The sequence below is a fragment of the Nicotiana tabacum genome, chromosome 10 (genome assembly GCF_000715075.1).
Source record: "Nicotiana tabacum cultivar K326 chromosome 10, ASM71507v2, whole genome shotgun sequence".
NCBI classification, from domain to species: Eukaryota; Viridiplantae; Streptophyta; class Magnoliopsida; order Solanales; family Solanaceae; genus Nicotiana; species Nicotiana tabacum.
The window spans coordinates 48332905-48357809 of record NC_134089.1 but is presented as its reverse complement, the minus strand read 5'-3'; the positions used below and the strand labels follow the sequence as shown (position 1 = coordinate 48357809).

The 24905-nt window shown below is 36.2% G+C and overlaps 1 protein-coding gene across 1 annotated transcript; it reads right to left on the bottom strand.

Annotated features, from left to right (window-relative positions):
• Positions 1 to 8726: 8726 nt before the first annotated feature.
• On the bottom strand, positions 8727 to 24487 carry LOC142165116 (uncharacterized). Its single transcript, XM_075223741.1, has 5 exons — positions 24045 to 24487; positions 23664 to 23792; positions 9667 to 9922; positions 8917 to 9388; positions 8727 to 8826 (listed from the first exon to the last, which is right to left on the bottom strand). Exons 1-5 carry the CDS (start codon positions 24485 to 24487, stop codon positions 8789 to 8791), a joined length of 1338 nt encoding a protein of 445 aa, XP_075079842.1. The 3' UTR covers positions 8727 to 8788.
• Between the last annotated feature and the right edge of the window lie 418 nt (positions 24488 to 24905).

Here is a 24905-nt window from a genome sequence, read left to right as displayed (position 1 = left end):
CTTTCTTCCCAAAACGCATAATACCCTTCATTGATGAGATCCTCAGGAAAACCCAATCACCAACCTCAAACTCCAGATCACGACGTCGGACATCGGAATAATATTTTTGCCTGCTTTGTGCCGTCCTCAATCGCTCCTGTATCACTTTCACCTTCTCAATAGCTTGGTGAATCAAATTTGGCCCATATAATTCTGTTTCACCTACTTCGAACCATCCAACTGGTGATCTACATCTTCTCCCGTATAGTGCCTCATATGGGGCCATTTTAATACTGGAATGGTAGCTATTATTGTAGGCGAATTTTATGAGTGGAAGATGGTCATCCCAATTTCCCTTAAAATCTAGAACATATGCTCGTAGCATATCTTCCAGTGTGTGAATGGTACGTTCAGCCTGTCTGTCAGTCTGCGGATGAAATGCAGTGCTGAGATTCACTTGTGTGCCTAAACCCTTCTGAAAAGACCTCCAAAAGTTAGCTGTAAATTGAGCTCCTCGGTCTGATATAATAGATACCGGCACACCGTGAAGCCTAACAATCTCCTTGATATACAACTTCGCATAATCTTCAGCCATGTAAGCTGTCTTAACTGGCAGAAAATGGGCACATTTTGTAAGTCGATCAATTATCACCCAGATGGAGTCAAACTGGAGGGCCATGACTAGCACCCGACCATACTTGCCGAGCACCAACGTACATTTCATCTAACCTTTATTATTATCTTTTAGGGCTGACGAGATCAATATAAATGGTAGAACTGGATCATGGACAACCAGCAATAAAATATGACGGCATGAACATACATAGCAGGGGATGACCAGACAATCAAGAAACTACATATAAGGTATGAGATACCACTCTACCATGAAAGACTATATAACAAAAACCAGCCGACAAGGCATACCAAACTATACATGAGTCGACACTTGTCTATGAGCCTCTAAATGAACATAAGTGCTGCAACATAGCCGGAACAGGGCCCCGACATACCCATAATGTCTATAACAAAAATGCATACCAAGACCAAGGCAAGTCCGGAGAAGGGATCTCGCCAATCACCGCTGAACTGGACAGCCTACTGTGGTTGGGGGAGCTGCACCTGCCTGTCTATCAGGACCTGCAGCACGACATGCAGCGTCCACAAATAAAAGGACGTCAGTACGAATAAAGTACTGAGTATGTAAGGCAGGGAACCATAAATACAATCAGTAATGTAAGCAAGGATAGAGAATATACAACCTGTAACATCTTAGTACCTTTGAGGGCTACTGACATGAAATGCATGATACATATGTATAAATACATAAACCTTTAAAACATTCGCCTCTGTGGACATCATCATCATCATATCGTACCCGGCCATAATAGGCTCGGTAAAAAACGTACCCGGCCATCATAAGGCTCGGTAGAATCGTACCCGGCCACGTGGAGCTCGGTAAAACCCAACTGATCAGTGGTTGCACAATAGGTGCCGTACCCGGCCAACTATAGCGTGGCTTGGTAGAGTAAAATAGATACATATATATAATGCATGCTCGACTCATGGAATCACATTCTAAACCTTTCGGAGTGACGTAAGGTCGGTATCCTCTGTACACGTTATTAGGACTAACTCTTCACTATGAACCTTATAAGAATCAGGAAGTACCAACAACATTGATAACATAAGAATAAGAGAAGCAACATTAACATCAATCGTTCCATAAGAGGGAAAACAATGTAAGTACTGCTAGCTTCTAAGAGTAGAGTATCTTGGAAGCTCGTTCATTATATTATGTACAATCGGGGTCGTGCAAAAGAAGGAAAGGGATAGCCTCACATACCTTGTATATACTGACCCAATCTCAAGCTATGCAATTGTCAAAACTCCTTAGTCTATAATAAGAGAAACGATACTATCGTTATCATTTAAGCGTCATAACTATTATGTATCGACCACAACCTATTTTACGATGAAACGGACAGCACCTCCCCTATATATATGACTTCACACCATTCAAAACAATCACCAAACATCCCAAACAACATCAATAATAAACATATTGAGCCTCCCAAAATAGTCCACGCACAGCCTAATCACTCCATACATACGACGACCACCGTAGTCGTGTCAAACGACCCGGAAATGTTACAAATAACTATCATCCCACATCGCTACATATATGTGGTGTTTCTCCACACCCTTCCTCCTCCAAAACTCCAAAAAACAGTAGTAAAATACGCAGCCCAACAGCAACGCAAAACAGTCCACAAAACAATAACATTACTACCAAGCCTTTCGATATATATTTCACAAGTTCTAGCTTCAATGGCTTAGCCGCAACTTGGATAATCTTAAATACATATAGATTAAGAGGTTACGTACCTTTATACAGAAAGAAAAACTCCAATTTGACCTTAAATTTCCATGAAATATCCCTCCAATACTGCCACAACAACAAAAAAGCGAAACTAGCGATCAATTAGTGTTTTTCGGCACTAGAATCACTTTAGAAGGCTTGAAATCACCTAGGATAGATATTATGAACATGAGGGAGTATTTACAGAACATAAACCCTTTAAGACAACCTCCCACATGAGCTGGAACGACACAAAAATGAGCAACAACAAGATGAACAAGAAACTTACTAGTGCCACGGAATTCTCGACACTTGATTTGTGTTGTTTGCCCTTTTTTGGGTCTTGAATCTTGAGATAACCTTGAGAGGATGTTCCTAGGGCTCTAAGGTCTGAAAATAGTGAGAATAAATGACTTAAAAGGGTTGGAGGCATCCTATATAGGTCCAAATATCTTAAACCGCCTTAGTGGGCCCCATAGAGAGGTGCTTGGTGCAGTTTCACGAAAATGCGAATATCTCTCTACTCCGAGATCGTATCGATGAATGGTTTAATGCGTTGGAAACTAGACTCATAGATATTTAATTTTGTTGGTAGATCACCCCGTAATTCCTTGTAAATTAGGAGAAAAGATTAGAAACATTTGACCTAATGTTTAAGTAAAATTATGAACCTAAGTTGCGACAACTTTTGTCGACTTTTGTTTCATAACTAGTTTGACTTCAAGACTTATGATACGGATATTATATGATTAAAATACCTTAATACATGACCTCTTGAGTGTATTAAGCACCGCTAGATTTACCTGAAAATACGAGTTACAACATCCTTGATTCATTTTAACTTCTAATACTTGTTAATCACCCTTATACACTCTTGTATCACTTAAGACCAATAGGATTGACTTCTTATCATCTCAAAGATAATTCCTTCTTGGATTTATGTTAACTAATATATGGCATGAACTAACACATGTGGATATGGGTTGTAACACAAATCACAATCCCCAATAGTAAATGACCATACGCTCATCATCAAGCATATGTCTCACCTCAATATAGCACTACGATGTGCAATCCGGGGTTTCAAACCCTCAGGACATTATTTACAATCATTACTCACCTTGAACCGACTATAACTCTAGCTCGCGATGCCTTTGCCCCTCGAACTGGTCTCCACGCGCGTCGAATCTATCCAAAATCAGAACGAATACGTCATAATATGCTAAGGGAACAAAGCCCAAGCAAAAACAATCGAAAGATATCAAAAATCTCGAAATTGGCAAAACCCAAGCCCCGGGCCCACTTCTCGAAACTCAGATATTTTTACATAAACGGGTTCCTTATCCTCCCACGAGTTTGCACGTATCAAAAGTTCTCAAATCCGACCTCAAATGGTCCTTCAAATCCCAATTCAAAAGTTCAAAAATCTCAAGCCCTAGTTTCTTCCATTTTTAGCTTAAGTTCCAAGAATTTCTAGGTTGATTTCACAATAGAATTACGTTTTAGGTTCAAAAATCTTACCTCCAATCAATTCTCTTTGAATCCTTCTTTAATCACCTTCAAAAAGCTCTCAAAATACTCAGCTATGGAGGAAAAATGACTCAAAATCTCGGATGAAATAACTTATAAACTTTTTGCCCAGGTCTGACCCTTCCTTCTTCGCGAATGCGGTCAACCTCTCGCGTTCGTGTAGCACAAATTTACGTTGACCAACTTTTACCTTACGCGAACGTGACACACCAGTCGCGGACGCGATGCCTCCTCCGCCTTGACCTTCGCGAATGCGAGACACCTGATGCGAACGCGAAGAGCAAATTCCACTGGACCCCAAGTCCTTATACGCGAATGCGGGCAGCCTCATGCGAATGCGAAGCACCAACTCCCAGCCTTCCGCGAACACGAGGCACCACTCACGAATGCGAAGGCTTAATTCTGGCCTTCCTCAAATGCTTCTACGCGAACGCGAGGCTCTGCTCACGAACGCGAAGAGATAATTCTCTGCAACATCTGGGCAGATTTTTCTGCAACTTTCAAACTCCAAAATGGTCTGATTGACCATCCGAAACTCACCCGAAGCCCTCGGTACCTCAACCAAAAGCACCAACACGTCTTAAAACCTCATTCAAACTTGTTCCAATCATCAAAATACCTCAAGCAACGCCAAATCCATCAATTCACATTGAATTCAAGCCTAAGTTTTCTAAAAAACTTTCGAAATACGCTTTCGATCGAAAACCCAACCAAACCACGTCCGAATGACCTGAAATTTTGCACACACATCACAAATGACATAACGAAGCTACAACAACTGTCGGAATTCCATTCCGACCCTCGGATCAAAATCTCACCTACCAACCGGAAATCACCAAAATACTAACTTCGCCGATTCAAGCCTAATTCTACACCGGACCTCCAAAACCAATTCCGATCACACTCATAAGTCATAAATCACCTCCCGAAGCTAGCCGAACCATCGGAACTCACATCCGAGCCCTCAAACACATAAGTCAACATCCGGTAGACTTTTCCAACTTAAACCTTCTTAAAAGGGACTAAGTGTCTCATTTCTTACCAAATCCACTCCGAACGCAAACTACCCAACTCGTTCACCTAAAACACAGATAACGAAGCATAAAGAAGAAGAAATGGGGGAAACGAAGCGGTAATTCATGAGACGACTGGCTGGGTCGTCACAGTTTGGACATAAGAAATTTTGCCTTTTTTCAAAAAAAATCCCTTTTTTCGAAATCGGCACTTGTTCATAAAATTTTCAATTTTTACTTGAAGATACATTTTGAAAATTTTCGAATATTTGAAAAACTCCAAAAAGCTGTTTTTCAAAATTTTCACTCAAATCACTTATAAAACTGCAAAAACCCCAAAATCATATTCATGTCCAAACGTAACTCTAAATTTCAAATACCATTTTTACTTAAAAAAATAAGAAATTCACCTTTTTTTGGATTTTTACAATTCTTAGGTCCAAACGCCCACTAAATTTGACCTTCTCTAAAATGTAACCCACATAGTTCGCTATCTTGAAAACGAGCACCTCGTTAACTCACACGGGACCATAGCGTACGACATTTGGTTCATGTCTTCACATATGCAAAAGAAATAAGATGTCAAGTCTATATATTTCTTTTACGATAATCTCAGCCTTAACAACGACGAAACTCTAGTTTTGTTCTATTGGCTAATCTATCAATCATCTGGAGTATCTATTCTTGTCAATTTCACGACGACAAATCACCTCCTATTTGTTGGCCTAGATAAGTTTTCTGTGGAGAGTTAGAATGATATGATCATCTTCGTAATTGTATATTGTCGTTATACTAGCTGTTGAAATGTGTGATACGGTAATTGCTCAGGCTAAGCTATTATTTAGCTTTGTAATTGAATTTTTCAAACATGCCCCCTCACTGCTTGATTCTTTTTTATGGGCTAAACATGTAAAATTAAGCACACTACTAATTACAAACGCTTTTTACTACTATTATAGATTAGAAATTGATTAGCTATGTATTCAAGAAAATTAATAATATCCAGATACTTAAATTGGTGAACTGTTGATTGTTTTGTCCTTGATGGATAAAATAAAAGTCGAAGCTAATTATTTAATTGATTTCTAGAGCTGCAATATTACATTCAAACTCTCTATTTACCCACTTCAGCAAGTTATTAGTAAGCATAGCAAGGACAAAGACAAGGTCTATCATCCTTCAATTATGCATATGACGTATAGGTGTCAAACGGGCCGGGTTGACCCGGTTTCGGACCGGCCCAGACCGGTTAAACTCGGAATCGGCCCGAATCAGTTAAAAGGGGCTGGGCTGGGCTGGGTAGGAGGGGTAGAGGGGGTTGGTCCGTTTAGAATTTTAAAACGGGTAACCGGATGGATTGAATCCGGTCCAATGAACAGTTGCCCTTACCAGGTTAACCGGCCCGGACCGGCCCATTACAACGGCTAGAATTTTTTATTTTATTTTATTTTTAATTTTCGAAATAGGTGGGCCCCACTGACCGTTGGCAACGGTCAGACCTTGAATTGGTCCATTGGCCAACGGAAAAATTGCACAAATAGCTTTTTTCTTTTTTTAATTTTTAACCTTTTTTCAATTTACAAAACTAGCCTTCTTTAAAACTATAAATACCCCCCCCCCCCCCTTCTTCATTTCTTCACTCAATACTCATTTCTCAATCTCAAATTCTCTCATTCTCTCATTCTCCAATTTGCAAGACTTCAAGTCTTCAATTTATCTTCTAATTTTATTTGGCTCTCTTTTCTTGAATTTAATTTATCCTGTTTTATCATTCAGAATTTGAAGTTTGAACAATTGAAGTTCAAAATGGAAATACTTGCTTGACGTTTGTTCGTGGTAACATCGGAATTGCGTAATCAAGTGTTCAATTTATTGTCGAATTCGGTGCACTCCCTCCAACTATTAAAAATACACTAAACCCGGCCCGGTCCGGCTCCCTCAACCTGTAATCCTTACGGTTCAATTTTTCCCGGATAAACCCGAACCCATTAAATCCGTTAAGAACCAATCCGGAACCGGCCCGTAACCCGCACGGGTCCAAAAAAAATAGCGATCCGGCCCGGCCCACCAGTTTAACACCTGTAATATGACGTACTGCATTATAACTGGTATCCAGTGTTTCATTATGACAATTATTACGAAATTAATTATAATAATTTTTTAAAAAAACATTACTCTTATAATATATTAATTATATCAAAATACATTGAACAGGAATCAAAATGATATTAGAGTCTAGTACATTATTATGTATATATGTTATATCCGTTGGTACTCGCTGGGGCGGCTCAAACAGATATGGGCCTAAGACTATAGTTTAATATGAGGCCTAAATTTTTAAAAGAAAGTTATAAGATATGTTTTTATTTGAAGTCTATTCTTCTAACTTTCTGAGATACAAAGTTGTTAATAATTTTTTTTATAATCGATTTTCTCTAATAGATTATGTTCAATTGATAATATAACCAACTCATTTAATCTTTCTTGAGATATTGTTGATCTTAGATAAAATTTTACAGAGCAATAGAAGTATAGAACTATTGAAAACTTAAAAATATTGTTTAACACTTGAACTAATGAAATCTTTGAGAAAGAAAGTGAGTAATGAAATCTTGGAGAAAGAAAGTGAGTAAGAATATCAAAGAGAAAGGCAAGAAATATGTAGGATTTTCTGAAATAAGAAGAGAAAAAAAAGATTGACTTGGGCAAATTAAGAAAGAGAGAGCAAAAATTTTAATGAAGGAGTAAAAATGAAAAACTGAAACGTTGCGAAAACTATTCATCTATCCATTTTTAGTTAAGTCAAATTATTACCTCATTTATATATCTAAAAAGTTTTCTTTCTTTTTATATTAAAAACTCTATTTTTTGTATTAAAAAATACTAAATATTATTTTTTAAAATATTTATGAACTTATTATTTTTTAAAAATGGGGCAGACACAAGTAGGGGTGGGCGTTCGGTATTTCGGTTCGGTATGTAATAATTTCGGTTCGGTATTTCGGTATTCGGTTTATCAATTGTGTATACCAAATACCATACCAAAATATTTCGGTACGGTTCGGTATTTACTATTTTGGTTCGGTAAGGTTTCGGTTTAACAGTCAATGCACACCAGATCTGGCAACTGCAGATGCAAACTTGCACAATCTGGCAACTGCAGCTAAACACAAATAATGCAAACTGCAGATGTTTAACAACAACTTCACAATCTGGCAACTGCAGATGCAAACTTGCACAATCTGGCAACTACAGCTGAACACAAATAACGCAAACTGCAGATGTTTAACAACAACTTCACAATCTGGCAACTGCAGATGCAAACTTGCACGCCAGATCTGGCAATCAACTTAATAGTTAACAATTAATACTCACAATGCAATAAAAACACAGTCCAAACTTAAACACATGGCAGCTGAACACTTAAACTGTTAAACAGTTAAACTGCAGATGCTAACTTGCACAACTGCTGTCTGCAGATGCTAAACACAGTGCAATAAAAATACAGTCCAACAAAAACAGTCTTAACACTTAAACACATGGCAACTGAATTGGCCAACTGCAACTGCAAGTCTGCAACTACAACAGTCTTAACAGTCTTAACACTTAAAGTCTTAAACAGTTAAACATAGTGCAACAAAAACAGAGAGAGCAATGTTAGCACTCTACTTTGCGAATTTCTCCGTTATCTTCTTTCACCACAAAGTATTCCCAAATATCGGAGCGTTGAGCAGTAGCACGGGGCATGATTGCACTTGAACTTGAACCTAAAAAAAATATAAATCATAAGTTAGAATATTATAGTTTGATGATAATAAAACAAAACTACAAACTATTAAGTATATCATTATCACCAAACAAATAGAGTATTAAACTTACCACTCAAGATGCAAGTTGCAACTATACATCAAACAATGCTAGTAGTGCTTCCATTATTTTCCATATCTAAAGATAATACGACCAAATATGTCATACAAATGAAAAAGCATGATATATTATTTTGAATTAAAATACACACAAAATATTAAAGGTTACCAAGCTCGAGTTCCTCAAGATACTTCAAGTCTTCTTCAACACTAATAGGATTCTTCTCTTCTCTAATCCAATCTTGAACACAAATAAGAGCTTGCACACATTTAGTAGTCAATGAACTCCTAAATGAATCAAGAATACGGCCACCAGTGCTAAACGCGCATTCCGACGCCACACTAGAAATTGGAATTGCCAACACATCACGAGCCAACTCCGAAAGAATAGGAAATCTAGGAGCATGTGTTTTCCACCAACTCAAGATATCAAATTCTTCACTAAAAGGCTCTTGTTCTTCACTAATGTATTTATCCAACTCCGATTTAGCACCCCCACTTCCATTGTCTTCCTTTTGTTTCTTTAAGCTAAGCTTAGTCCTAATTTTTGATGCACTTATAACACTCCCACTAGGTGTATTAGATGTATTGTTAGATGAAGTAGAACTAGATGGAGATTGAGGACAAGATTCGGTTGAATACTTTTTTAGATACTCTCCAAACAAAGAATTATATAAGCATACACCTCAACATTTATTTTCTTCCCTTTTTCCTCCCCAAAAAGTTCTTCAAGTGCTCCCTCAACATATTCAAATTTGTTACGTGGATCCAAGACGGAAGCAATAAAAATCATTTTATTCATCTTTTCAGGCTCACCCCAATACTTCTTGAACTTTTCTTGCATTTGCTCAGCCATTTTTCTCAAATGCTCATCCTCACTAGCTAAACACATTTTCAAATGACAATTAAGTTCAGATACATTCTCAAAATGAGAATTACAAGTGACATAACGTGAACCTGAAACATTTTTAGTTAGCTCGTGAAATCTTGCAAGAAACTCTATCACATTCCTCACATTCACCCAATCATCAGATTCAAGAGGACCTGCATTACCACCATCTTCACAAAGATGAGAACATTGATATGCAGAAAATCCATCATCAAAAAGATGCAACTTGTCAAAGGCTTTTTCAAATTGTTGTGCTGTATCCAACATCAAATAGGTGGAATTCCACCTGGTAGGACATCCAAACACAACGTTTTGGTACATTCTACCTTTACATGTGCACGCCTTTCCTTTTTTATTTTCTTCCTATTTTGAATAACGATATGATCAAAAATTAGTCGCATTGTTCACTTTATCTTTGCCCGAAAGCTCTTCGTGTTTTCGAGCAAAGAGGGGCAGCTGTGAACACCTAATTTTTGACAACATTTAATTTTTTTTATCACTTCTTTTATGTAAATATTTTAGGGGGTTTTAACCTACTATTATTTTAGCTTTATTACACTTTTTATTATAGGATAAAAATACCAAAAAAATTAAAAGCTGAATTATCACTATTAATATTTTTATTATTATTTTTTGTTTTTTTATATAAAAAAATCCGAAAATATTTTTTTTAAAACAAAAATAATAATTTCGGGAATGATTTAAAAAAATAAGAAAAAGGGAAGTATTGAATAAAAAAAATATATAAAAAATAGGTGGAGTTCTCTTTTTTTTTTTTTAAAGTAAAAGAATGTAGAAAATTTAAAAAAATAAAACGTTTTGTGGAAATTTTTAAAAAATTAAAAAGTAAAAGAAGGTTAGAATTAAAAAATAAATATAAAGGTATATGAAAATTTTAAAAATTTAAAGTAATTGAAAGTAGCATTTTTGAAAGAAAAAGAAAAGATAGTGGTTTGCTTTTTTAAAGAAAAGTTAAATAAAGTGAGATTCTCTTTTAAAAAAATAAAAAGTGGGATTTTAAATAAGATAAAGTAATTAAAGTTGGAATTTTAAAATAAAAGTAAATAAATGTGGGATTTTTTTTTCTAAAAAAATAAAAGCAATTTGTAAGTGGGATTTCTTTTAATTAAAAAAATAAAAAAATAAATCTGAAAATTTCGAAAATTTTGCTATAAATAGAAGAAAAAATTTAGGAAGAAGGGGGTGGGAAAAAAGAGGAAAAACTAGATAGAGAGAAGAAAAAAAGAGGGGACGGAGAGAGCAGTATACACTCGATATACACTCTGGATACATAAAATATACAGGGACAGAATTCATTTTGGAGAGAATAAAAAAGATAGAACCAAATTTTCTGAAATATTGAGAGCGGAAGAACACCATAGAGAGTTCAAATCTAGAAAGAAAAAACAAAGAGAGATTTCCACACTATTTTTCTTCTCCATTTTTACTAGTTTTCTCCGTGTTGCTGGAATTTCTGGATTGAGGTGTTGAAGCTACTGTGTTGGGCTTTCTGCTGCTGTATGTTGTTGTGTTACATACTACTTTGCTGACCTTCTTCTTCTTGTATTGACAATACCAGGTACACAAACGATACACTAGTTCATCTTGTAAGCTACTCGAAACATGAATACAAAAAATGAGAAAGATTTGAAGTTGTAGTTTAATGTAGTGTTTTCTTTCTTTTACTCTCTGTATGTAAAACATTCTATGCGCTGCCCATGTAAACTCTTTAAACGACTCACTTTCGAAACTTAACTATAATAACTCGAAAGTATGTAAATAAAGTAGGACATTTTCTTCATTTATTTTAGAGAAAAACGAAAAATAAAAAATGTAGTCATTCTAAGATTATCTTTTTTAAAAAAAATAAATAAATAATGAGACGAGCCTCGCCAAATAAAAATGCAAATTGCGGGGCCCTCAATAATTGGTCATAATAAATACTTAGAATTCGGGATGGACTGTTTAGTGAATTTCACTGCCTTCCCCAAAGATAATAACGCGTTAGACTCTTTAGACGCGATTTAATTAAATTACATTCTTAAACTCGGGTGCACATTTATGTGACCCAAATCCAAATCTCAACGGAGTCGAAATGTGTCTCTAATCACGGGTACATTGATTGTGACGTGGTCCGAGATGCATGTCCATGACGTTGCAAATTCCTTTAAAAAATAAGAATGAGATGAGCCTCACCGAATAAAAATACAAAATTGTGGGGCCCTCGGTAAATATTTGCTTTAAAATTGCTTAGACTTCGGGATGGACCGTTTAGCAAAATTTCACGGCCCTACCCAAAGTAAATGATACGCTAGTCGTTTTAGGCACGCCTTTTAATAATTTAATTTTCTTAAAACTCGGGTGCACATTTATGTGACCCAAATCCAAATCTCAACAGAGTTGAAATGTGCCAACAACCACGGGTGCATTGATGTGACGTGGTTGGAGATGTATTTCCATGATGTTGCAATTCTTGAAAAAAAATATATAATAATAATGACGAAAGCGGTTAAAAGTTAAAACTTGCACATGAGCTCATAATTGTATAAAATCAGATAAACAAACCGAATATGACAGTTGAGCGACCGTGCTAGAACCACGAAACTCGGGAATGCCTGACACCTTCTCCCGGGTTAACAGAATTCCTTATCCGGATTTCTGGTTCGCGGACTGTAATACAGAGTCATTCTTTTCCTCGATTCAGGATTAAATTGGTGACTTGGGACACCCTAAATCTCCCAAGTGGCGACTCTGAAATAAATAAACAAATCCCGTTTCGATTGTCCTTTAATTGGAAAAACTCATTCACCCATCGCGGGGGCGGAAAAAGGAGGTGTGACAGCTCTGGCGACTCTGCTGGGGACGAAAAGACCCAGAATCTCTGGTTCAGGGTTCAAGAATTCGAGCTTAAAATAACTGTTATGGTTGGCTTTGTTTGTTATCGGATTTTTTTTACGTATTCATGCTTAATGTGCTAAATGCTGCTTTTTACCGCTTTAATATTATCTGAAGTGTGCATATAAAACTACTACGAAACCCTCCTTCCTTCTGAGTCTTCTGAATTTATGGTGCACACGTGCGCGTGGCCCACCTTTCTGTTAGAAGTCATACCATATTAGACGAAGTTGGGACAAGTAACTAGGCCGGGTAGACTTTCGTGCTTCCGGTACGTTACCCCCACTTCGGTTCAAGCTGTCCGTTTGGGTAAGCCAGGTCTAGAACAATATGCTTCAGGTTTTCCACTTAGAATAACTCAGCTTCATGTCGGATCCCTAGTAGGAACGTTTGTTTGCATCACGTACATTTGACTTTTGAGGATCAACACAGGGGTTGGGTCTGTCTAGGACAGGTGTACCAAAAATGAAAATGACCATCCTGATGCATCTTACTTGCTGCTACTTGCGCATTTATTTGATTCGGACTTGTGTATTGACTGACTTTTGAATATCAAAAATAATATTTTGAAATTGAAAAAAATAGCGGTTAGGGAATTGATTGTTTATTTTTGAAAAAAACCCCAACGCCTGAATACCGTCAAAACTCTGCCGAAATTTTGAGAAAATGAAAAAAAAATTGTCTTATTAGTTTGTTTTATTAAAAGCAAAGGAAAAAAAAAGTCGTTGTTCTGTCTTGTTTTTCAAAAAAAAAAATAGAAAAAAAAATAGTTTGTCTTGCCATAAAAATTAAAATGAAAAAGAGTCTTGTTTTTAAAATGGTTTTTTTGTTTATTTATTTATTTGTTTATGAAAATGCCAAAATAAAAAAATAAAAAAAAAGAGTCGGGCGTTGAAAGTGGTTTTATTATTTGTTGCAAATATATATATATATATAAATCCAAAAAGTTTTTCTTTATTTCCAAAAAATGTATATATATCTTTATTTGTTGCAAAAATATTTGTCTTGCCAAAAAGTCTAGAAAAGTTTTTTTAGACTCCCAATTTTCAAAACAAAAATCCAAAAATATTTTCCATTATTGACTTCTTTAGAAAATCTTTTTAATTATTAAAATATATATATATATATAATAAAATAAAAAATCCGAAAATATTTTCCTTCTTCTTTCAAAATTGAAAAGAAAATTCAAAAAAAAATACTTTTAGAAGCATTTCTTTCATTGAAAGTAAAATTCTAAAAATATTTTCTTAGAAATCCTTCTTTTCAAAAATGCTCCCTTTCTTCTTTATAAGTCTTTCCTTCAAAAAATAAAAATAAAATAAAAAAAAAAGCTAGTTCATTTACTTATTCATGATCTGCCCGAACTACGCGGGTTTGATTCTCACCGGATGTGAGATACGTAGGCAACCCTCATCGGGTCCAACCCCCCCTTTTGCTAAAATAGCCAAAAACAAATAAATACAAAAAAAACATGTCAAAATTTTAATTTTGTCATAAATAAGTCGGGTGATGTTCAACCTCCCCTTTTGCAAAAAATAGCAAAAAAGAAATATATATATGTCAAATTTTAATTTATATATGTCAAATTTTAATTTTGTCATAAAGAAGTCAGGTGACGTTGTTTTATCAAGACATAGCCGAATGTTCTCGAAAGGGACGCCGGAAGGCTGACTTTGCATAAACAGCCACCTTTGGGTCATTTTTTAAGATTTGGTCCAGTTGACCCACACAGCCTTAAAAATCTTCGTCCCCGAGGCGCTGAAGGGCCATGTTTGCAACACCAGGTTTTTATTATAATTTGAAAAAAAAGAGTCAGCAGTCAGGTGAATACCGTTTGGATTTTTTTTGTCAAAAATAAGCCGAGCCAGCTTCGGCCGCGTCTTAAACCGTTCTTGCCGAAATAGCCGTAGAGTATCTTTCAGTTGTCGAAAGACTATTTTCGTAAAAGAACGGACAAGTTTGTAAAGTGTCATAAAATAATCCTCCCCGACCTCAAAATTCATGTGAAATTGGGAAGGGGCCACATTTGCAAAAATAGCCGTTTGGTTGCATTTGTCAAACGGGGAAAGGAAGCTGGCCTTTTTGTTTTGAGGTTATAAATCTTTTGACTAGAATATGTGGGTTGTTTGATTTTTGAGTTTGTTGGTCATCTTTCAACCTTTGAAACCCAGTTTGTTTTATTATGAAAATTGAGAAAGAAAAAAATGTCTCATTGTTGTTACCTTTCGTTTGGTCCGAACTACGCAAGGTCTGATTCATGCGGGGTCATGATACGTAGGCAATCTCCATAAGATTCGACCACAACAACAAAAAAAAATTGAAAAAAAAAATCAGAAAAAAAAATCAAAAAAAGGAAAAAGATGTTGCTAGTAATAAGAACCGCCTGAGTCCATTATAACATGTTTTGTTTTGAATTATGAAGAAAGTTGAGTTGGTCGGTTTGTGGTAAGATGGAAACACAAGATCCAAAGAAAATGATAACTGACATCAAAGCTGTTACAAATGCTCAAGAGACTCAGAGTCAGAGGGTTCAACAAGAGTCTACTGTGCCGGAGAAAAATAGAATACTGAAACAGCAAATGACCCAAAAAGTGAAAAGCTTAGAACAATGGTTGAAAAACAGGCAAGGGTTGTCTGGTCAAAAGAGTGTTGCCTTCAAAGATATATGTATGTTCCCCGATGTCCACTTGCCGCCTGGTTTCAAGACTCCCAAATTTGAAAAGTACGATGGACATGGAGATCCCATTGCCCACCTGAAAAGGTATTGCAATCAACTGAGAGGTACGGGAAGAAATGAAGAATTGTTGATGGCTTATTTTGTGGAAAGCCTTACGGGAGTAGCTTCCGAATGGTTTATGGATCAAGACACGTCTCGCTGGTATGGCTGGGACGACATGGCACAAGCCTTTGTCAAACAATTCCAATACAGCATCGACATTGCCCCAGACCGCATTTCCCTTTCAAACCTGAAGAAGAAACCAAGTGAAAGTTTCAGGGAATATGCCATTAAATGGAGAGAGCAAGCAGCTCGAGTTAAGCCACCCATGGATGACCACGAGCTAATAACTGTCTTCCTTCAAGCGCAAGAGCCAGATTACTTTCAGAACATGATGTCCGCAGTTGGCAAATCCTTCTCGGAAGCAATCAAAATGGGAGAAATGATAGAGAATGGTCTTAAGACAGGAAAAATTATAAGTCAAGCAGTTTTTAATGCTGCAACTCACGTTGTCCGGGTTGAGTCTGATAATTTTTGCGACACAAATGAGAAGATTTAAGAAATCATTATGACATCAGGGTCAAGAAGAGGTCCTAGGAGAACATCTCGAAGGTATGAGCAACCTCCTCAAGTTTTCTATGAATCCCCTGAGCAATATTATCCCCCTCAGAACCCACAACACTCTATTGTTCCACCTCAGTATGTTGCCCGGCCACCAAAACGCCCCAGAAGGCGAGCACGAGCATCACAAAATCTCCAGAAGCCTCCACATAACTTTCAGGTTCCCTATAACCCACATCCAAGCCAGAGGTATAAAGGGGAACGAAGGTTGAAAGATAATTTTACACCAATAGGAGAGTCCTATGAAAGCTTATTTGAGAAGTTAAAGCATCACGACATGATTGCATCTATTCCTCCAAATCATGTGGACCCACGTGCAAGAAGCTTTGACCCTTCTAAAAGGTGTGAATACCATTCCAATGCCTAGGGGCACAATGTTGAAAGTTGTCGGGATTTGAAAAGAGAAATAGAAAGGATGATCCAGGAAAATCTGATTGTGATCCAAGATAGTGACACCCAGAATATCGCGCAGAATCCTTTACCTGCACATCATGATGAACACTTTATGGGGAGGATGCCTGGTGACATGGAGGCAATGATGATGCTGAACTCAATGGCTAAAACACCGTGTTTGGCAATTGGAAAGGCGCTCCATCTCCTGGTCAGCCAGAGAGGAGTTTTGGTGGTTTATTTTGTTGTCATTTCTGTCGTCCGGATTATTTCAGGGTTGTAATCCGGGTATTGTCTTGTGGTCAAACCCCCTTATCCTTTTATTTGTCTAGTACCTAATGTGGTGTTATCTGGTTTGGTTTTAGGGTTGTAACTGTTTATTTTGTTGTTTAAACAGTTCTACCGTTTGTCTAAATGCAAATTCCGGTCTTTTATTATCTCCAGTCATCTTCTTTGTTTAGTTTTCTTTACCCTTTTGTTTTGCTTTTGTTCAACGCCGATTCTAGTGACATGACATGCGCGCATAGTTTAGGCCTAATCTTAAAAGTTGATCGTAAAGCCATTTGGGGATGATCGGGACCCCTTTGAAAATAAGAACAGTTTGAGATCATTTGAAGCCCGAACCGTGTGAAACTGGGGTGAGGTAAAACATAAAGAAAATCGTAAAAGCAAATTGGCCATATTGACAAGGGGGCCGTTCGTGGTGATGAAAGTGAGAGTATTGCCCAGCGTTGTTTTAAAAATAACAAATAAAAAGGTGAATTTGTGGATATTTAATGTTGCGATGTTTAATTGTGTTGTTTGCACTTGGCATGTTTTGAAGACTGGAATGACGAAGGCATTTTGTTCTGCTACCTAAACATTTTATCCTTCGTTATCCCTTTTGAGCCTTATTTATTTTCTTTCATACCCCTCGTTCGGAATCAGTAGCAAAGGTTAGAAACACAAACGTGGAAAAAAAATGATAACAAAAAAACAAAAGAAAGTCAGAAGAAAATAGAGGAATTGGGAACTCCGTTTGACCTGATTCCTCAAAGAGGATACGTAGGCGCCTCACGGCTCGGTCATACGGTGCATAATGTGCATAGTGTAACATAGTATAACAAAAATAAAAATCCCCAAACTAAAAACTGGGGCAAGAGTTGCGCTTGTTGTAAACAAATATGGTTCCGAAGGTTGTAATTTTGAACCCCAAATTTATTTTTGAGCCTTTAATACCCTTTCTTTCTAGCCTATCCAAAACCCACATTATGGTCCAAAGAAAGACCTTCTGATCAGTCTTCAAAAGATGTCAAGTTAGACAAATGAGAGTCTTGCCGGTGAACATAACACTCTGTTCCACAGCAGAAAGGACTCTAATCCCCAGCAGAAAGAGTAATACCGGCAACACTCCAAATCCCTAGCTGGAAAGTGATACAAATGAGAGAGTCTTATCGGTGAAAATCTTCACGGGCACCATAAGGCGATGAAAGTTTAAAAAAAATGAGAGAGGCTTGACAGTGAAAACCATTTGGGCACTACAAGTCGAATAAAGATTGAGAATCACATGGAAATCACCAGACAAAAGTTGTGAAAAGCGATTAACGACGAAGGACAGGACACATATGCATGTCATGACCATTAGAGTCGGTATCTGCGTTTGATAGGTTTTTATTTATAGTTTCTTTTGTTAAAGAGTCATCTTTTTCCTTTGTCTTTTATTCTGTTCCTTTTTATCTTTCTCCTTTCATAGAAAATTCCCCAGTAGAGTCTATTTGTTCAGAACAAGTGAGAAATGACTTCAAAATAGGCCATCAACTTTCCAATCATGCAAGATGAGATCTGACTAGTACATCCAAGTGGTATAGTCAGCAAGGAACAAGCGCGAGGCCAGTGTCAAGAAATATATCCCCAGCAAGAGGGAATTGACAAAAGGATTGACGAGTGTCAAGAGGGATATCCTCGCCGAAATCAAAGGTTATAAACCTCAAGGCCAAGGCCCGTGGACAAATCAAGAAAGAACAACGCGGAGAGCAATGAGCATGATTTGGGAAATTCATATGAGACTAAAAGGTCAGAGAAATGCCAGTTTCCGAGCTGTGCCACAAAAGAAGAGGAATATCCTCAGCAGAAAGGGATCATCCCCAGCAAATAATATCATCCCCAGCAAGTTTTTGGAACGCAGAGCAGGGAAGGAGAAAGGGAAAAGCCATCCCCAGTAGGAGTATCACAACCAACCACCACAGTCGAATCTTAAAGGAAATGGCATTGATGGCGGAAAGGCATGTCATAAAGAAGATTATCAAACTGGGGCAGAATTTTTTTTATTTTTGAAAATTTTCTAGAAGTCAGGTATCCACATGGGGAGGAAGAAAGATAACACCAGTCTTAAGATAAGTGGGTTTTGAACCGGTGTTATCCCCATCAGTGTTGAAAGAAAGAAAATAATGAGTTTTAATAAAAGGAGTTGTATCCCCAGCGGACAGAACCAAAGAGCTGAAACTGGTGTTTAGAAAAAGCAAAAGTCATTATCATCCCCAGCATCTTCCAGAAGAATGAAGCATCGATTTGAAGGGATAAAATTCCCCAACAGCGTTATCCTCAACAACGTTATCCCAAGAAGATAACACTTTTATCCCCAGCAGTGTTGAGAGAAAAAAAATTGAAGGAGGGGAAGAAAGGAGACTCCCCCAGTGGTATTATCCCCAGCAAGCAAGTAAGTAATTCCCCAACATCATTATCCCCAACAGTCTCGTGGGAAGAAAACACCAGCTTTTAAAGGAGGAAGCCATCCCCAGCAAAGCCACAAATCGGCCACCATTTTAAAACTGATAAATTTTTCTTTGCTTGAGAGTTGAAACATGAACAAAGCAGCGCAAAGGAAAAAGAAAAGAAAAGAAGAAATTACAAAGGTAAGTTTCTCAAATCATTGATCTTTACATTTTCCTCCTAGGATAAAAAGTCCTAATCTGATGAATTTCCCTCCCGATACAATCTTAGTCCGATGAAATTTTCTCCTAAGATATCAAATCTTAGTCCGATGAATTTTTCTCCTAAGATATCAAATCTTAGTTCGATGAATTTTTCTCCTAAGATAGAAAACTTAGTCCGATGAATCTTTCTCCTAAGATCCCAACAAAATGGACCTAGTGTGACGATTTATCTCCTAGAGTCACAATCTTGGTCCGATGGAATTTTGTTTTCTCCCAAGATAAGATATCAAATCTTAGTTCGATGAAATTTTCTCCTAAGATACCAAATCTTAGTCCGATGAATGTTTCTCCTAAGATAGAAATTTTAGTCCGATGAAATTTTCTCCTAAGACATCAAATCTTAGTCCGATGAATCTTTCTCCTAAGATATCAAATTTTAGTCTGATGAATTTTTCTCCTAAGATATCAAATCTTAGTCCGATGAATTTTTCTCCTAAGATAGAAATTTTAGTCCGATGAAATTTTCTCCTAAGATATCAAATCTTAGTCCGATGAATCTTTCTCCTAAGATCACAACAAAATGGACCTAGTTTGACGATTTATCTCCTAGAGTCAAAATCTTGGTCCGATGGAATTTTTCTCCCAAGATAATATAATAAAATCTTAGTCGGATGAATCTTCTCCTAGGATCAAAATCTAGTCTGATGAATTTTCTCCTAGGATAATTTGAAAAAAGAAGAAGTTTGAATTTGAAAAAAAAAAGGAGTCATTTTTTTTAGTTTTCTTAAGATTATCAATGTTCAGTTGTTGTTGAGGTCAGGAGCCCGCCTGGAGAACGGAGGCTGAATTATTTTTAAAAGTTGTTGTCAAAGTCAGGAGCCCGCCTGAAGAGAGGAAAGGCATTTTATTTTTAAAGTTGTTCAAATCTCGCCAACCTAAAGAAAGGAATGACATTTTAATTTTAGAAGTTGTTGAAATCTCGCCAACCTAAAGAAAGGAATGACATTTTTATTTTAAAGTTGGTGTTGAAGTCAGGAGCCAACCTAAAGAAAAGAATGACATTTTATTTTTAAAGTTGTTGTTGAAGTCAGGAGCCCGCCTGAAGAGAGGAATGACGTTTATTTTAAAAGTTGTTTGTTTGAAATCAGGAGCCCGCCTGAAGAGAGGAATGACGTTTATTTTCAAAGTTGTTATTGAAATCAGGAGCCCGCCTGAAGAGAGGAAAGGCGTTTTATTTTAGAAGTTGTTGAAATCTCGCCAACCTAAAGAAAGGAATGGCATTTTATTTTTAAAGTTGAAATCAGGAGACCGCCTGAAGAGAGGAAAGACGTTTTATTTTTAAAAGTTGTTGAAATCTCGCCAACCTAAAGAAAGGAATGGCATTTTATTTTTAAAGTTGAAGTCAGGAGCCCGCCTGAAGAGAGGAATGGCGTTAAATTCCAAGATTGTTGAAGAAGTCAGGAGCCCGCCTGGAGAATGGAGGTTGTGTCATCTTTCAAAAGTCAAGGTGGAGTCAGAAGCCCACTTGCAGAACATGAGAATACATTGAAGTTTGAAGTCAGTAAAGCAGAGGGTTACAACAAAAATCCCCAGCAGAAATCAGAAGGAAGACCACAAGTCGAGCTAGAAGTAAAGAAATACCAGAGGAAACACAAAGCAACAAGGCAACAACAATCACATGACCAAGCTCGAGAATAAATCTTTGTAATTCATAGATCATAGCTTAGTATAACTTCTTGTTTTCTTTCTAGCAATGGTGTAATAAGGAGATCGAAAAGTAGTGGTAACAGCACGCAACAGCAGTAACAGTAACATCGCAATCCCATGGTAGTCCCAGCTACCAAAACTTTCTGAACTACACGCGACCTGATTCCCTTATAACCAGGGATATGTAGGCTGTCCAAAACCAGGACTCGGTTGCGCCTTTCCTTTTTTATTTTCTTCCTATTTTGAATAACGATATGATAAAAAATTAGTCGCATTGTTCACTTTATCTTTGCCCGAAAGCTCTTCGTGTTTTCGAGCAAAGAGGGGCAGCTGTGAACACCTAATTTTTGACAACATTTAATTTTTTTTATCACTTCTTTTATGTAAATATTTTAGGGGGTTTTAACCTACAAATATTTTAGCTTTATTACACTTTTTATTATAGGATAAAAATACCAAAAAAATTAAAAGCTGAATTATCACTATTAATATTTTTATTATTATTTTTTGTTTTTTTATATAAAAAAATCCGAAAATATTTTTTTTAAAACAAAAATAATAATTTCTGGAATGATTTAAAAAAATAAGAAAAAGGGAAGTATTGAATAAAAAAATATATATATAAAAAATAGGTAGAATTCTCTTTTTTTTTTTTTAAAAAGTAAAAGAATGTAGAAAATTTAAAAAAATAAAAAGTTTTGTGGAAATTTTTAAAAAATTAAAAAGTAAAAGAAGGTTGGAATTAAAAAATAAATATAAAGGTATCTGAAAATTTTAAAAATTTAAAGTAATTGAAAGTAGCATTTTTGAAAGAAAAAAAAAAGATAGTGGTTTGTTTTTTTAAAGAAAAGTTAAATAAAGTGAGATTCTCTTTTAAAAAAAAATAAAAAGTGGGATTTTAAATAAGATAAAGTAATTAAAGTTGGAATTTTAAAAATAAAAGTAAATAAAGGTGAGATTTCTTTTTCTAAAAAAATAAAAGCAATTTGTAAGTGGGATTTCTTTTAATTAAAAAAATTAAAAAATAAATCTGAAAATTTCGAAAATTTTGCTATAAGTTGAAGAGAAAATTTAGGAAGAATTGGGTGGGAAAAAAGAGGAAAAACTAGATAGAGAGAAGAAAAAAAGAGGGGGCAGAGAGAGCAGTATACACTCGATATACACTATGGATACACAGAATATACAGGGACAAAATTCATTTTGGAGAGAGTAAAAAAGATAGAACTAAATTTTCTGAAATATTGAGAGTGGAAGAACACCATAGAGAGTTCAAATCTAGAAAGAAAAAACAAAGAGAGATTTCCACACTATTTTTCTTCTCCATTTTTACTAGTTTTCTCCGTGTTGCTGGGATTTCTGGATTGAGGTGTTGAAGCTACTGTGTTGGGCTTTCTGCTGCTGTATGTTGCTGTGTTACATACTACTTTGCTGACCTTCTTCTTCTTGTATTGACAATACCAGGTACACAAACGATACACTGGTTCATCTTGTAAGCTACTCGAAACATGAATGCAAAAAATGAGAAAGATTTGAAGTTGTAGTTTAATGTAGTCTTTTCTTTCTTTTACTCTCTGTATGTAGAACATTCTATGCGCTGCCCATGTAAACTATTTAAACGACTCACTTTCGAAACTTAACTATAATAACTCGAAAGTATGTAAATAAAGTAGGACATTTTCTTCATTTATTTTAGAGAAAAACGAAAAATAAAAAATGTAGTCATTCTAAGATTATCTTTTTTTAAAAAATAAAAATAAATAATGAGACGAGCCTCGCCAAATAAAAATGCAAATTGCGGGGCCCTCAATAATTGGTCATAATAAATACTTAGAATTCGGGATGGACTGTTTAGTGAATTTCACTGCCTTCCCCAAAGATAATAACGCGTTAGACTCTTTAGACGCGATTTAATTAAATTACATTCTTAAACTCGGGTGCACATTTATGTGACCCAAATCCAAATCTCAACGAAGTCGAAATGTGTCTCTAATCACGGGTACATTGATTGTGACGTGGTCCGAGATGCATGTCCATGACGTTGCAAATTCCTTTAAAAAATAAGAATGAGATGAGCCTCACCGAATAAAAATATAAAATTGTGGGGCCCTCGGTAAATATTTGCTTTAAAATTGCTTAGACTTCGGGATGGACCGTTTAGCAAAATTTCACGGCCCTACCCAAAGTAAATGATACGCTAGTCGCTTTAGGCACGCCTTTTAGTAATTTAATTTTCTTAAAACTCGGGTGCACATTTATGTGACCCAAATCCAAATCTCAACAGAGTTGAAATGTGCCAACAACCACGGGTGCATTGATGTGACGTGGTTGGAGATGTATTTCCATGATGTTGCAATTCTTGAAAAAAAAATATAATAATAATGACGAAAGCGGTTAAAAGTTAAAACTTGCACATGAGCTCATAATTGTATAAAATCAGATAAACAAACCGAATATGACAGTTGAGCGACCGTGCTAGAACCACGGAACTCGGGAATGCCTAACACCTTCTCCCGGGTTAACAGAATTCCTTATCCGGATTTTTGGTTCGCGGACTGTAATACAGAGTCATTCTTTTCCTCGATTCGGGATTAAATTGGTGACTTGGGACACCCTAAATCTCCCAAGTGGCGACTCTGAAATAAATAAACAAATCCCGTTTCGATTGTCCTTTAATTGGAAAAACCCCTTCACCCCTCGCAGGGGCGGAAAGAGGAGGTGTGACATGAGCCATGCATCTCACATGAAGATGTTTACCACTCATCATATTAGTTTTCCATATATCTAACTGTTTAGACAATTCTTTGACAGTTACATCATTTGAAGAAGCATTGTCCACAGTAATAGTGAAAACCTTGTCTAATTTCCATTCAAGCAAACAATCCCTAATAGCTTTAGCCATCTCTTCACCCTTATGACTAGTGATATGGCAAAAATTAAGTATTCTTTTATGCAACTTCCAATCCCTATCAATGAAGTGGGCTGTCAAACACATATAATTTATTCTTTGTAATGAAGTCCAAGTGTCTGTTGTTAGGCAAATTTTTGGTTGTGCTTCTCTAAAGGAACTTTTTAGATTTTGCCTCAATTCACCGTAAACTTCATAACAATTCCTTGTTATTGTTCTACGAGAAGGAATACGAAATAGTGGTTGAGTTTTTCTCATAAACTTTTTAAAGCCTTCATTTTCTACAAAGCTAAATGGTAGTTCATCAGTAACTATCATCTCAATTAAGGCCCTCCTAACCACTTTTTGATCAAATTTCCAAATTGATCCTTCATCATTTTGGCAAGATTGAAAATTTATCTTTGTTTGACTATTATCTTCTGCAATTTTAAGTGGGTATTCTTTGCATCTAAGCAAATGATTCTTCAATCCTGTTGTTCCATTCTTAGATGAATTAGCAGCATAAGCTTGTTTACAATATCGACACCGTGCTTTCCCAACCCCATTAACCTCAAATTTATCAAAATGGTTCCAAACGTCAGACCTAGGTTGCATTGCTTTCCTTTTCTTGGAATCTTCACTATCAATGGTGTTGGTGTTATTATCTACCGTAATAGGTAAACTTTCACTAGAACCAACATCACTTACTTTACTTTTATCTTCCATCTATACAAAATTAAACAAATATAAACATAAATTAACAATCAACACATTAACTAATAACTACCTTGCTATCAATAACAATCAACAAATTAAGTACCTTGCTACCTTACAAAATTAAACAAATACAAACATAAATTCCCAGTAGTTCAAGTAGTTCATAGCCCAAAGTCAAAAAAAGTTGAAGGTTTCAATGACTCTATTGTTCAACAAATGATCCTGGGTTAACGAATAAGAGAGTGACTAAATCTTTTCTTGAAATCTAGAAGCCAACATACTAGAAGATACTGTATTTCATGATTTTCAAAGAGAGCAGTCTGCTATTGTTAGTTGCTCATATGATATGGTTAAGTTCAAAAAATCAGACCTAAACAAGGTAATACAACCAAAAGAAAGAGTATGAACGTGATACAGATGATATTTT

Bases quoted from the DNA above. Each gene is read 5' to 3' on its own strand.
- LOC142165116 (XM_075223741.1), bottom strand. From the start codon at position 24,487: ATGGAAGATAAAAGTAAAGTAAGTGATGTTGGTTCTAGTGAAAGTTTA. The intron at 9,389-9,666 runs GTATCTGAACTT...TATCTAAAAAAG, and splicing joins GTAATTCTCATTTTGAGAAT to TATTCAACCGAATCTTGTCC. The intron at 8,827-8,916 runs GTAACCTTTAAT...TATTATCTTTAG, and splicing joins TCTTGAGGAACTCGAGCTTG to ATATGGAAAATAATGGAAGC.